The sequence below is a fragment of the Perca fluviatilis genome, chromosome 18 (genome assembly GCF_010015445.1).
Source record: "Perca fluviatilis chromosome 18, GENO_Pfluv_1.0, whole genome shotgun sequence".
In the NCBI taxonomy this organism is placed as follows: domain Eukaryota; kingdom Metazoa; phylum Chordata; class Actinopteri; order Perciformes; family Percidae; genus Perca; species Perca fluviatilis.
Window position 1 is genome coordinate 28,931,046 of NC_053129.1, and position 14,222 is coordinate 28,945,267.

General features: G+C 40.6%; 1 protein-coding gene across 5 annotated transcripts in view; it reads right to left on the reverse strand.

The window, feature by feature from the left end:
* Positions 1-15: 15 nt before the first annotated feature.
* msra (methionine sulfoxide reductase A) overlaps positions 16-14,222 on the reverse strand; it is a 39,986-nt gene continuing 25,779 nt past the window's right edge. For all 5 annotated transcript variants that reach the window (XM_039782283.1, XM_039782281.1, XM_039782284.1 and 2 more), the window contains 3 exons: positions 14,017-14,121; positions 13,431-13,537; positions 16-842 (listed from right to left, as the gene is read on the reverse strand). In XM_039782283.1, coding sequence (XP_039638217.1) covers positions 672-842; positions 13,431-13,537; positions 14,017-14,121 — 383 coding nt within the window. In that variant the 3' untranslated portion in view covers positions 16-671. The remainder of the gene's footprint in view (positions 843-13,430; positions 13,538-14,016; positions 14,122-14,222) is intronic.

Below are 14,222 nucleotides of genomic sequence, written 5' to 3' on the forward strand. Positions count from 1 at the left end.
AAAGACACTTTAGACTTTGGATTTCAGAAACTTTAATTCCTTTACAGACTTCTTTAAGGACCCTGAGCATAAAAAAATGAATTTTATCTGCAGTAGTATTTCAAAACAGTAACCAACACAACATCTAATCTTTCATGTACAACAGTGAAATGTGGACTCAAATCCACTCAATTTGATGCCTTTAGGAATATATTTTGTGCTGAGACGGTTGGAATTTTGCCACTTTTTTACTAGATTTCATTTGATTGTATACACTTTCATATATCTAACATATGCAATAGTACTGCATGTGTCAAGGAGTCTATTTTGTGGTAAGCCTTTCACAAAGTAACATGCTACATCACTTTTACAATACATGTAATTTTCATACATTTTGAGGCACTGGTATTTTTACTAAAAGCAAAGAGCTGAGTCACTGGGTTACATCCATGTTATTATGCTTTGACTATCACAGTTTATTTTCAGAGAGATGTGGTCTTAACTCTGAGAAGTGCCGACATCATTAGGTTCACAGGTGTAAGACAGTATAAATAATAGACTTCCTGTTCCTTCAAGCATACAAAAACCTAATTTTTATATATTTAAAACGCAAAGCTTTTGGATTCTGTAAGCATTTTAAAGCACTGTTGCATACTTAGTGAAGGTGTTGGTTATTGGCTGTCATTGGCTATCTAGGCCTTGGTCTTGATTCTTATTGGACAGGAGACTCCAGTCCCTCCCAGGCCACAGTATCCATTAGGGTTTTTACTCAGGTACTGCTGGTGGTAATCCTCGGCATAGTAAAATGGCTTGGCTTCGGCTATTTCTGTTGTAATCGCACCAAAACCTTCCTCCGTTAATACCTGAAAGAAGCAGCAACAAAGACAGGACATTTGTAGATTCGCAAGGACATAAACGGACTCAAACAAATGAAGTCATTGTAGTAGAAACAATGGAAGAACAGCGAGATGATAACGTTAAAACTTCAGTGATCTCTGTGGGAATCAGTTTTTGCAGCAACAACAGAGAACACAGCAGGAATGTGCCAAGGACAAGAGAGAAATAGCATAGTGTATGATGGAAATTAAGTTCTATTTAATCTCTACAATGTTGGAATTGGAAACCTAAAAAATAGTGGGTTTCCATTTGAAAGGCCCTTACATTATGGATTGTGTGTAAAAACTAATGCAGATATCCTGGTTTTTTTATGCACTTGCAAATGTGTCTAATGTGTTAAGGAAAAATCTACGACAACGCGCACACACACACACACACACACACACACACACACACACACACACACACACACACACACACACACACATGCACACACAGTAGAATCAGTTGGTAATGACACCTTCTCCTCCTTGTGATATAAATAACTCAACCAGATGGCATGTGGGTAAATTAAAAGACAAAGAGATGAACTGCAAGCATGAACACGCACACACACAAACACACACACACACACACACACACACACACACACACACACACACACACACACACACACACACACACATCAAAACTTGAATTCCTATTGGAGGGATGTTGCTGTGTTTTTAGAAAGTGTTCAGGCATGTTTACAGCACAGCTTGATCATATTACGAGTGATGGAAGAGCTTAATTGCTTTCGACATTTACATGTTAAGCCTTTTCCTCTAAAAGAGCTGCTGTTCTTCCGCCCCAAAACCCGACAGCTACCGCAACCCAAATCCCATGGAAGCGACTGCACCAGGTTTATGGTAATTATCCTGTTGGACGCCCCGAATCATAATAATAAAACAGAACTATTCTCCAGGCGTTTAAACATTATGATGAGTGCACCTAACAGGAACTTTTGGAGCTCAAATTAGGATCCAAGCATGATGATGAAGACTCAGTCAAAGAGTTGTTCCATGTTGCTTTGATTAAAGTTTTATGTGAATGCTTCATTTACTGGCTGAATATTCAGGTTAAATATTTAATAACTGGGCGCTTCAGTTAATTTTGTGTATTCAGCTGCATTACAATCACATAATCACAATCACAACAATTCACTGCCTAATTATACGTTCCATTTCTTGTGATTATGGAGCAGTGTCGACTCGTTAATTAACAGAAATGGTTAATATACTGCAACAATCTTTAAACTGATTCACAATTGAAGCAACATTATCTTGATACTAGTGCAGGGATCCATGTGGCTTAAAGGTTATTGCCAGTTGTTACAAATTAAATGCGAGCTACTGTTATGTGAAATTATCTCATCGTGTTTATGAGCAAATACCTGCAAAACTAAAGACATTCCCATCATCCTCAGCTAGACTTTGAGTTTAGTGCTACCTAGCAAATGTTAGCATGCTTACACACTAAACCAGAGACCTTCAACAGGGGGTCCAGGACCCCTAAGGGGTCCTCAGAGTTACTGCAAGGGGGCCAGCAAGTTATTTTTCAAAAATTAAAATGTCTTAACATGAATCCCACACATTATTAGCAAATATAAAAGTCAGCCTATTTCTGAAAAAAACATTAATGATAGGCTTACTGGCCTGTAGGTAGTCACTAAGGCCTCCTGCACACTGGCTGCATGGTGTGAGCGTGGAGTTTCTGTTGCGTGGCGGCTGCGTGGCGGCTGCGTGGCGGCTGCGTGGCGGCTGCGTGGCGTTTTCTATTTCTTTGCACACCAGAAACGTGTCTAACGCGGCGCTGCTGCTGCTAGCCTTGTCTGTACACATGTATGTTTCCCCTTGATAAAATGAAATAATAGTGTGTTCTTCAACTTTATTTTGTCAATATATTTTGTGTTCGTACATGTGTTTGCACATATTTCGATATTTTGGTCTGTATTGACAGGTGCAATATTTGAAAATCGATAATTATTATTATAATTTTTTTAAATTACATTTATATCTGCATTTATGTCAAAACCTAGACACTTTCAAACATCAAAATGTCATTTATTAATTGTATTTCACAAGCTGCGCCTGAGACGTGGGCGGGCCAAATCCGGCCCCTCGCACATTCTGATCCGGCCCGCATATCAATTTAGGTTCACAATAAATTTTGGCCCGCCTAGTTGTGCGCCAAACCAAAAACATGGGAAACTGTTTTTCAACTTGCAATTACGCGACACTCAAAGCAGAATTTGGCAAATTTGCAGACTTTGAGACTCAGAAATTCCCCCAGAAGCAGAGAGTTTGCATATTCAGGCTGTGAAAGAGGTTGTTGCGAGTCAGCTGTGTGGTAGCCTACTTAGAAAATGGCTTTGGAACCTTATTGCTCACTTTTTCAGGGCTTTATGTGGACCAAACTGTAAGTGAGAAGACTATATGATACATGCAAAAAGTGAGTCAAAGATATTTTACTTTTTCGATGAAATAAAAGTATGTCAATAAACTATACATGTCTTCTCTTTTTCCAGTGTGGCCCTTAGGGAAATTGAGTTTGACACCCCTGCTCTAACCTGTTAACATGGGGGCCGAAAGAAAAACGGACACGCCACGCAGCCAGGACTGCAGTGTGCAGGAGGACTAAGACAGCCATCCACAGATACAGGTAATCCTAAGGATTCACTGCGCCACATGTATGTTTAACATTAAAAAGATAATTTATAAAATCATGCCAACAATTATTATTTCAATAGCTTAGTATTCCATGCATTAAAAATATATGTATTTGGGTTAAGGCTGCCCACACTTTATTGTAGGCCCAGATTAATATGCAACTTGATTTTATACAAAATATGTATTTGGGGATCCCTGCTCCCTCTATCTCTTAGTTAAGGGGTCCTTGGCTTAAAAAACGTTGAAGACCCCTGCACTAAACTAAGGTTGAGCATTGTACCTGCTAAATATCAGCATGTTAGCATGGTGACATTAGCATTTAGGTCGGACTTCAACATTTGGTCTAACTCATCTTTTTCTAATCACTATGATGGAATGTGTTGTGTTTTATCCAGTTCTCAATTGCTTCCAGGACAAACCTCAAAGGCCAACTCCTGTTTTCAACCTTCAACCATTACTGAAAGTGTGTTTATTGTATATTTTATCTTAAAAAAGGACTTGGACTGTATGACTGTCAATGACTTTACAAATGTATCCATTCAGTGCAACCCAGACAGACAAGCTTAATGTTAATTGGTACCAATCCTTGTTTTGAATGCACTTTCAGGCTGAGAGGAATAACCCCCGGGGGAAATACTAAAAAGTTCTCTGTTTATTTTTAGTAGAAAAAAACAATCAGACTTAAAGTGGTGCTGGGTAATTTCACACATTGGTGCCTCTAATAGTTATTGAGAGCTAATTGTTTGAAAACCATTTTAACTTCATTGACGTCAGCGCTCAGAAGTTGTTAAAAGAAGACGTCAGCAAACGAACCCAGAGAGTCTGTGATGTTGCTACAACAGAAAATACCAAAGAGATAAAAGATCTAACGTTGGCGAGTTTAGCGTTTTAATGGACAGAGTGTTTGATTCATCACTTCCTGTACTGACACTACAATTTAATTTGAGTAAGTAGGGTGGGGGCAGTTAGTCCGAATGGGACTCTCCTCTCTGTTGCAGCTACACTTTATGATTGAGACTGGAAAGAGAAAAAAACATTTAACAGGAAAATGAAAATAGACCTAAATCAAATCAAATAAAAAAAACTAATGGTAGGCAAATAAATAAAGTTATACTAAGGTAGCCTTGATTTAAAACAATATATAGTTTGAGCAGACCTCATCTGTTCTGTAAGTTTATTTCAGATATGTAAATTGCAGAAACTAAAGATTTTTGATTCACTATTAACCCTCTGAACAGAAATCAAGCTACGGCCTGATGGCTTAAGAGGTATGGAGAGCTGTATTTTGTCTCCAAAATCATTTAGTGCTTTAAAGTCAAGTGAGATTGTTTTGTGCAGACATTTGTAGCCGGAACACACTGCAAACTGCAAGTTAAAGCTATAGTGTGTAGTTTCTGTCTACCCCGTGAGGAATTATAAGTAATGACAACAAAACTGTCGGCGTATCCACATGATACAAGCCTTCTGTGATCGCGTACCACCCCCACCCCTCCTCCACACAGTTGCTAGTAGCCAAGGAGGACACGGAGGATTAAAAAAACATGATGGACTCTTCAGAAGAGGTCATTATCTTCGCTCGATCTTCCTGCGCACGAAAGTCGCCAGACGCCACAATCTTCTGAACATAGTCATACTGAGAAATCCAGAGAGAGTTGTGTGGAGCTGATAGCCTTAATTAGCTTTGTATCAACTCATTTGGCAATGGCTTGAATGTAGCGGACGTTCATTAATATAAAAAGTTACGCACTAAAGCTTTAAAGCATTCAGCAGTAGGGCTATTGGAACGAATACCGAAAGTCGATATAATTCGAACAGTATTATACTATTGGAATGCTGAAATCACTATTCGAATGTGACTTTTTTATAAATATGTTGGCTAACGTTAGCTAATCTCCCTCTTCTCGCCTTAGCCTACCCACACGTGTCACGTCATATGAACAATAAGTTAGCGGAAGTGAGAAACACAAGGCATTATGAGGTCTAAGCATTGGGGTCTAAGCTAACGTTACGTACCAAGTAACGTTAGTACAACATCACAGAGCTAACGTTACGTACCGAGTAACGTTAGTACAACATCACAGAGCTAACGTTAGTACAGGGGGAGTGACAGGCAATTTGAAATTGGAAGGACGGGAAATAGTTTTAACATGACTTTAAAATCGACATTCACCAAGCCAAAGTGCTTGTGTTAACATTAGTTAGCTTGTTCTTGTTTCCTAACTGCGTCGCGAGTTATAGGAGCTTAGCTGGGAGCTTCATGGAGACAGCTAAAGTTAATGTTAGCTGCCCTACAGCTGTCAGAGTTAGCTTTGGCTTCATATATTAACTTCTAACAGCTGTATTCTCAGTAACGTGACAATCTGCAAGAAAAAGGTTGCTTATAAATCACTAATATAGTAGTGACAGCACCGTTTGGCTTAGTTATTAATGCCGTTAGCATCATAGCTAACACTACTGTTACTTTACTTTATGACAAATCGTTCCGGCTGTGCTTTCTAACATGATGTCATTGTGCTAACCGAGCACTGTTAGCCTTAACAACAGAGCCGCTTCACTAGACATGTTAGATAATTTTGATTACAGATTTCTCTGTTGATTTGTGTTTGTAAACAAAGTTGCGTTCAATGCGCCATGACTTAGGTCACTCTTAATGCCAGGCTAATGTTGGAAGTCCCTCTAGTGGACAGAACGTGTAACAACAACCACATGCTTATAGTGGCATTGACAATGCATAAACCTGAGTAGTGTAGTACATATTAATAACAGCCTGCATTTGAGCAAAAAAAATAACAAATGAAATTTGAATGGTATTATAGAGGAAGATTGACAGCTCACTAAATTTCACTTGAAATTTAAAATCAACATGCCATTTTGTTTAGCCGTGATATGCCAATTGTGAAAAAAGAGGGACACAATTATACTTTCCAACCACGAGCATGAACAAAGTCAGAGCACCTGAGCTTCACGAGGCAAAGCTGCTGAAAAGCATTTTTTTTTTTTTTTTTTTTTTAAATGGGAGTCAATGATGGTTTGGGCTAAGAGTCTAAAATAAGTTTAAGCCACAAATTTCTGTATGTCTGATTAGTCTTGAATTAAGGTTCTCTGAAGATACACACACACGCCCAACACACACACATGCCGGCCCGGCTATTCTCTTAAAGAGATCGACGCACACGCCAACGCACATAGTATAAACTTACGTAGGCTACAGCGAAAGCTCTGCGTAGAGCCTCCGCAGAAGCATAAATCACGGTTTAGTTGCACAGGATCTACGGAGTAGCAGAAGAAAATAAAATGGCCGCGTGCCTTTTCAGTTACCAACCCTGAGACTTTTGTCAGATTTGTTTTAGAAAACAGACTGTAAAACTCTTCAGTAGCGTACGCTGTACAGTCATTTTCTAGCAAAAACAATTGTCTGGAACTTCAAGATGAATGACAGAGAAGTAGGCTAATTTATGCGGCAGGAGTAATTTGACAAATTTCTTCTTATTTTGATGTGTTGTGACACGTTCTTTTTCTGGGTCGACACTCAACATTTGACAGCAGATGCCTTTTCTTTATAAAAGCAACCTTTTCAGAGCCTACGGGGGGGGGGTTGATACTGAAAAGATTTTGGTGGACTATTCAATTAAGATAATGAATAAGCACAAAATATTGGCAATTGGCAGCTTAAAGCGGAAAAAAAAATGATGGGCACTGACATCATCCAACACTACCTGTGATACCCAAAATGGCTGCATTTTCCATGATAATGGTCTAGTGGAATCCTTAAACATCCTCCCTGCCTTTTCAGTGTTTCAGTGCGTTGGTTTGGGCAGGTCCTGCTGCTATGTTAGCAGCCTGCTATAGATGCATCATTCACATCCATTAATTTGCATGTCAGACAAGTAGATTTCTCATTTGAAATGCAAATACCTTGACTGCTCTGGTAAAGCAGGGGAAACGTGAACGATACTGATAAGCACCCACGAGACAGAGAGAGAGGAATGAAAAAAGAGGTGAAGCTGGCATGTGCTAGAGAGGGATTTCATAGACAAAGAGGAAATAGAAAGGAAAGAAAAGAGGAAAAAAGAGCAGCTGTTTTGTGTTTAGAAGAAGCTATATGAGTGTTTATGAAAAGAAAATGTTGCCGGAGAGGTGTATCAAGAGGGAACGAGATGCCAGAACAATGAGTACACACTGCTTTTAGCACCCACCGAGCAAGCACACATTATTACATAAAGCAAGCATGCAAGTGCAGACACACAGTTACCACTTACACCTGCCATTTTAGACGCAGTGCACACCCTAATGACTGGTAGGAGGCAAGAGAAGAAAAGGGAGGCTCCTTTCATGCTGCAGACAACCGCCAGGCGCCTGCAAGGTAATTTTCTGCAGTGCTGTTGTACTTTACACACAGAAACATACACACACATATACACACACACACACAAACACAATTCCCCAATCACTCTGTGTGAACAATACAACCAAGCCAGGCAGCACAGTGAACATAGTCAATAATACCCTGACACCAAATTAACCAGACTATTCTCTCTCTTTATCACCACTCGTAGCCTAAACCTTCTCTCTTCTTCCATCTGTACATCCCTTTCTCACACTTCCATCGTCTATGTCTGCATGTGTGAGAATGCGGCTGGAAAAGAAGAAGACATTATTTGACTCTGGGGATCGGAGTGGATATTAATACAAATTCAGTGAGTGTCTGTGAGGCGTGTCCTGGGAAAACCCTCCGTGCTGTGATGCATTTTACATGTTCATTTTGGGTGGAATGAGGAGAGAAGAAGTGTGGTAGGGACAAAGAGAAAGAAAGCCACCTACAAAGACTTCATCAACAGGAAGGAGGAGGACTCCACCCGAGATGTTTTTGGGAGCACAGATTCATTAATATTTTAAAGATGGCGCTGTGAGTATGCATGCAAAGTCAATGTACGGAAGTGAATGCTGCATCTACTCTCAACAGAGAAAAAAAAACTGAATTATTGAAATGTCCTCATCTTTTTTGGCACACATTTGAAAGTTTTGTGCAAAACATCAGATACAGAAGACTTCAGATGACATATATAGTTACAGACTATTAATAAAATTAAAATAAAAGGAGTCAAAACATAATCGGAACTAACTCCAACCATCAGTGTATGCATATGTGTGTGTGTGTGTGTGTGTGTGTGTGTGTGTGTGTGTGTGTGTGTGTGTGTGTGTGTGTTAGTTTTGCAACTAAAGCGTTTTTTGTGTTGGACAGATTTAAGGCCCAGATGGTTTGGCATGAAGTGTGTTTGCTGTAGGCCAACTGCTCACAAACAAACACACACACACACACACACACACACACACACACACACACACACACACACACACACACACACACACACACACACACACACACACACACACACACACACACGATGGAAAAAGGTGGGGGAGGCAATCTGGTGAGAAAAGAATGAGGAAACAAAACCTAGAAAAATGGATAAAGAGGTGTAGTGGTTAGATGAAGCCAGGAATCAATCAATCAATCAATCAATCAATCAATCAATCAATCAATCAATCAATCAATCTTCCATCAATCCATCTATGGCCATTATAGATCAAAGCTTTGTTCACTACACCTCCTAAAATTGAATGCAAAAGTGCTATTCTCGCTTTCTGCCAGTTAAAAATTAAAATATTGACCACAGGATGACACTATTTGACACAATGTGTCAACACATTTAATAGGATTAATCCTCTGAGGAGCAGCGTTCAGTAAATGCCTGTTACATTATTATATATCCTGTGTGAGAGTGGAAATGTTGGTGTAAATGTGTGTTGAGGCAGACAGCGAAGCTTATTTTTCACCTTGCATCATTTGCGCACAATTCACTGCTGAACCGTTCATATTTTTTGTTGCTGCAAACAGCCAATGCAGTTGTTCCCATAGAGTATATATAAAGATGGACGCCGCGTCGCTACTTTCTCCCACTGTACAAAAGTGAAGCCAAAATACCTCGGATGCAGGCTGTGTTTCAACACGTTTTTTTCTTCTTAAAATAGCTAATAAAAACCAAACTAATCAGAACACTTGAACAAACAGCACAATCAGCGTCATATACCTTAACTGCCGCAAACCAACTTTGGGAAAAATGTATTTGAATTGTACTTTTCTTCTTTTTAGTTTGGCCCATGTCTCATGCGCTAACAAGGAGGGGCGGGATTTATGACCTATACTGCAGCCAGCCACCAGGGGGCAATATAGTAAGACCACAAAATAGCCCAAATCTGTCAATTACACAGTAATCTGCCTGATAGATTTTGATGTGGATCCTGATGTTGGTGCTACTAGGTCAACGAAACGACTGGGATTCGCCTCTGTCGACCAAAGAAATCCACAGCATGAAGGAAAAACAAGATTTAAATATGTGATATCTTGTTTGTAATCTAGTAAAGGGCAATTCTCTTCGCAGCATGAATGCGCTCGGTGAATTTCTTGGCAAAATGCTGTTTGGATCTTGAAATTTCTTGTGTGCACAGTATTTCACACATACCTTTTGTCTCTTGTCATTTTGATTAATTACTTTCCTTCAGCACTGTGATTTGTTGCATTGCATTTTTGTTCCCCAATGACATCCTGTTAAGATAGCGCACAGCTAACGTGACAGAACACAGTGCATCATAGTTCAACTCAACACAAGAGGGTACAAAAGCACACTTGCACACGTCAGCTACTCCAGTTTATTACCACTAAATGGGTTTACTGGGACCTAAAACAACCTGCACTTATAACAAGCTGCATGACATTAATTTGACAATTATCTCAACATTAAGATACTTTCGGGAAACAAGCTGCTGGTCTTTAGAGCCTTGGGAAATCAGTGCAAAGATACTCTGATATAAAGGCTATGAGATTGACTGGGTTTTACGCAATTGTATGAGAATTCTAAGCCCCTTTTGCACATCTTTACATTAAGCTGATGGCAGTTTAACATGTCTGCCTCATATCTGAATAAGCACCCTGGTCACTTTTTCCATTAGTCTATATCCACGACGTCCCACTTCTGGGATTGCTCCGTTGCCGCCAGGAATTCCGCCAGATCACACTCTTTTCGGGCCGGATGTCCGTAACCTTCTTCTTTCTTTGCGTTGATAGTTTAAATGTGGATTTCTGAGGACTATGGTTAACTGCTCCTCAGATCTCTGCAGGGTAAATCCAGACAGCTAGCCAGACTATCTGTCCAATCTGAGTTTTCTGTCGCACGACTAAAACAACTTTTGAACGTACACACGTTCCACCAAAACAAGTTCCTTCCCGAGGCTATTTTGCAGTGGCAACGTGGCTCCGTCCGGCGCTTAGCGACGCCCATGACGACTGTGATTGGTTTAAAGAAATGTCAATAAACCAGAGCATGTTTTTCTCCCATCCTGGAATGCTGTGGGGACTAGCTAGACCCTCCTCCGCGGAGCTGTGGAGGCAGGTTTGGCATAGCCAAATAAAATAAAAGTCATAATGGCAATCTTACTCGGCCGGACCTGGAACATTTCAGTATCACCTTCGACATGGAAGAAGTCTGAATTTAAGGGCATCAGATTAACAATAAAGATCACAGCAGCACAAGGTTAAACATGCACAGAGAGAGAAAGAGAGAAATGCTAAATCACTGTTATACATTCAAAACTATCTCATAACCACAGTATTAATTAGACCTGTGAGCATATTAGGAATTAAAACGAGGGTCCCTCGTTCAATGATTGTGCATGTTGGACATAATTGAACAGACAGCAGCATTAAATGTTAATTGATTTGGAAATGTATTAGTGGATTCACGAAAGTCATAAATTAAGACATAGATGGCAAATTAAGTTTATTAATCCATCAGTGATGTAGTCTGTGAAAGGACAAAAAACTCCATGACACATCACATCACATCACATGAGACACAGCCATCTTCCAACCGTATACAAACTGGGAACTATATTCTCAGAAGGCGAAGCACTGCTACTTCTGCTACTTGGGCGGAGTACTTGGAGGAGAGATTAACAACGGTGCTTTTCAGGTGTTGCGCTGATCACTCCGCCCAAGTAGCAGTGCTTCGCCTTCTGAGAATATAGTTCCCAGTTTGTATACGGTTAGAAGATGGCTATGTCTCATGTGACCTTGTTATTTGTACACGCTGTGACTCTACAAATCACAACATGTAAATAGGAACATGTTGGCGTTATTTTGTCACTTATTGGGAGCAGTAGGCTAGATGGAGCCGGTTACCTCCAGGATCTGTGCTAAGCTAGGCTAGCGGTGGGTGCGTCAGACAGAGTTACAACACGCACGGAGATGAGAAGGGTACGTATGGACTTATCTAACTCTGGGGATACGGTGAATAAGACAAAGTCCCAATAAGTCGGCGTGTTCCTTTAATGAAGAGTAGCTTCTGTTTAAGACAGACAGAAGCTAATGGGGATCTTAATGAACAAACAACAAACTCCAAATATTGCACTAGTATGGTTTCTTTCTGTAAATATGCTGCCAAGTCTGAACGAAGTTACACAATAACATGACTTACTAACCGATGGAGGCAGCGGTAGACCAGCAACTCCTATATTCTGCGAGGTAAAATTACTGTTTTTGTCAAAGGAGCCTGGTGGCTTTGAAGAGAGCATAGATAACGGCTTCAGTTCCCCGTCCCCAGTCTGACCGCAAGGTAAAGTGGTGAAAATGTTCTAAATATAGCATAAACTTAAATTATTATTGATTTTTTTAGGTAGCTAAAATGTGTTTAGCTGCTGCCCCCGTCCACAGCGGTACTCTGCTTAGCTTCTATGTCTGTACTCCTGCCTGCTTCTCCAAACTGGGGGTGTGCCGATCGCCATCTTCTGTAGATAATACACCGACTATGGATAATTACCTAATGTAACCGCACTTCAAAACATCCAAACTATCCCTTTAAGGAACATTAACATAAAGAAATACACCTGTGTACGTATTCTTATTCCATGTCTGAAAAAGGCTTTACTCAAGTACAATATTAGTATTCTAACAGCACTTGATTAGGATACAGTATCCAAAGTCTTTTTTTCCTACTTATTGGCAGCTATTAATTAAAAGTGGGGGCATGATTAAAGCAATTAAAATCTCCATATGACCCCACTAACTGCAATGATGCTTTCTAGTTGCAAAACTAGTCAAGTGCTTAAACCCAGGAACCAGGTTTTTTTTTTTTGCTCAACACATCAGCTCATGTTTCCATTAGGACTTCAGCAGCGATGGAGGCAGAAAGAGTAAAACAAAGACCCACTGCCTGAGTAAGACAAATCCTTCTGAAGGAAGCAAGGTTCTAGACTGAAAAGGACAAGGAATAAGAGAGAGCGAAAATAAGAGAGGAATAAGGGAGAGAGAAAAGGGACTTTAATGAAGACCAGACTACACTAGAACAGAAAAGAATAGAGTAACCGCCTCCTCATCAGTTTCCATGGCAACAAGCCCTGTTGGTGGGATAGTGATGCAGAAGTCTCAGCAGGAGAGAGTTCAACAGAGGGTGTGTGTGTTTGTGTGTGTGTGTGTGTGTGTGTTAAAAGCATATGGATATATATGGCAGATACACGTGCACACACATACACATACACATACACACACACACACACACACACACACACACACACACACACACACACACACACACACACCCTTTATATTTCAGTATTCATCTGCTGACGCCAAAAGCATCTCTGTGACTGTTTCTCAGACATAGTGAAAAGAAAGAGGGATGGGCAGCATGGAGGGGGATGCTGGGAAATGGAGTCGGTGAAAAAAAGAAAGGAGCGACAGGGAAGAAAACGAGGACAGAAGAAAAGAGACAGATTAAATGTAGAGAGAGGAGAGGAGAAGTGGCGATGATAGAGTTATTAAAAGGCTGATTGGTGAAGAGACGCGGGTACCTTCTGGTATTGATCTTTGGAGGCCAACGCTTCCTCGAGCTGCTGCTTCGTGTCGGTGTAGATGGCAGAGCGGTACGCTGTCCCAACATCGTTCCCCTGTCGCATCCCTAAACACGCAAAAAATGTGAATATCAAGATTTCAGCTGACTTGACCTGCATTCGTCCTCCTCAGTTCTTGGCTGAGGCAACGTCAGATCATCTGAAAACAACAGCTGACAGCATTTTTTTCCAAAAATATAACTTGTCTGTCTAGACACAACTGAATGCTGTTTGTTTCGATCATTTCATCACGTATTCCATTCATCATTTCGGTGTCAGCTTGTCAACCACAATGTCTCATTAGCTCCAAGATTTCAGCCACTGGAGTGATGCGGCTCTAGACATGGCAACGTGTGTCTGTCAGTCTGTCAATCACACGCTAGTATAAATCCTAATGACTTTGGTGACCTCGTGACTTTTGATCTCGTGCCACCTACAGGTCAAAATTTCACATTTCAAGTTCATGACAGGATACTACTGCGATACGCTGCGTTCGAGCAGTGTCCGAAATAATCGGGATAATGAGTCCGTGGCTGAGAGGTTGTACCTTGAGTCGGGTCGTGGCTTTCCCAGAAAACCGCGAGCAAGTTGGCGAAGCTGGTCTTCTCCGGATGGTAGACAACTCTCACCACCTCGACGTGGCCTGTCCTACCTGCAAAATTCAACATCGGTGAGTTCGTGAGAGACGACCGAAGTTTCACATTGGGTTTACCACTAATGTTTGAGCTCCCTTCCAATTCACAGCTTACAAAC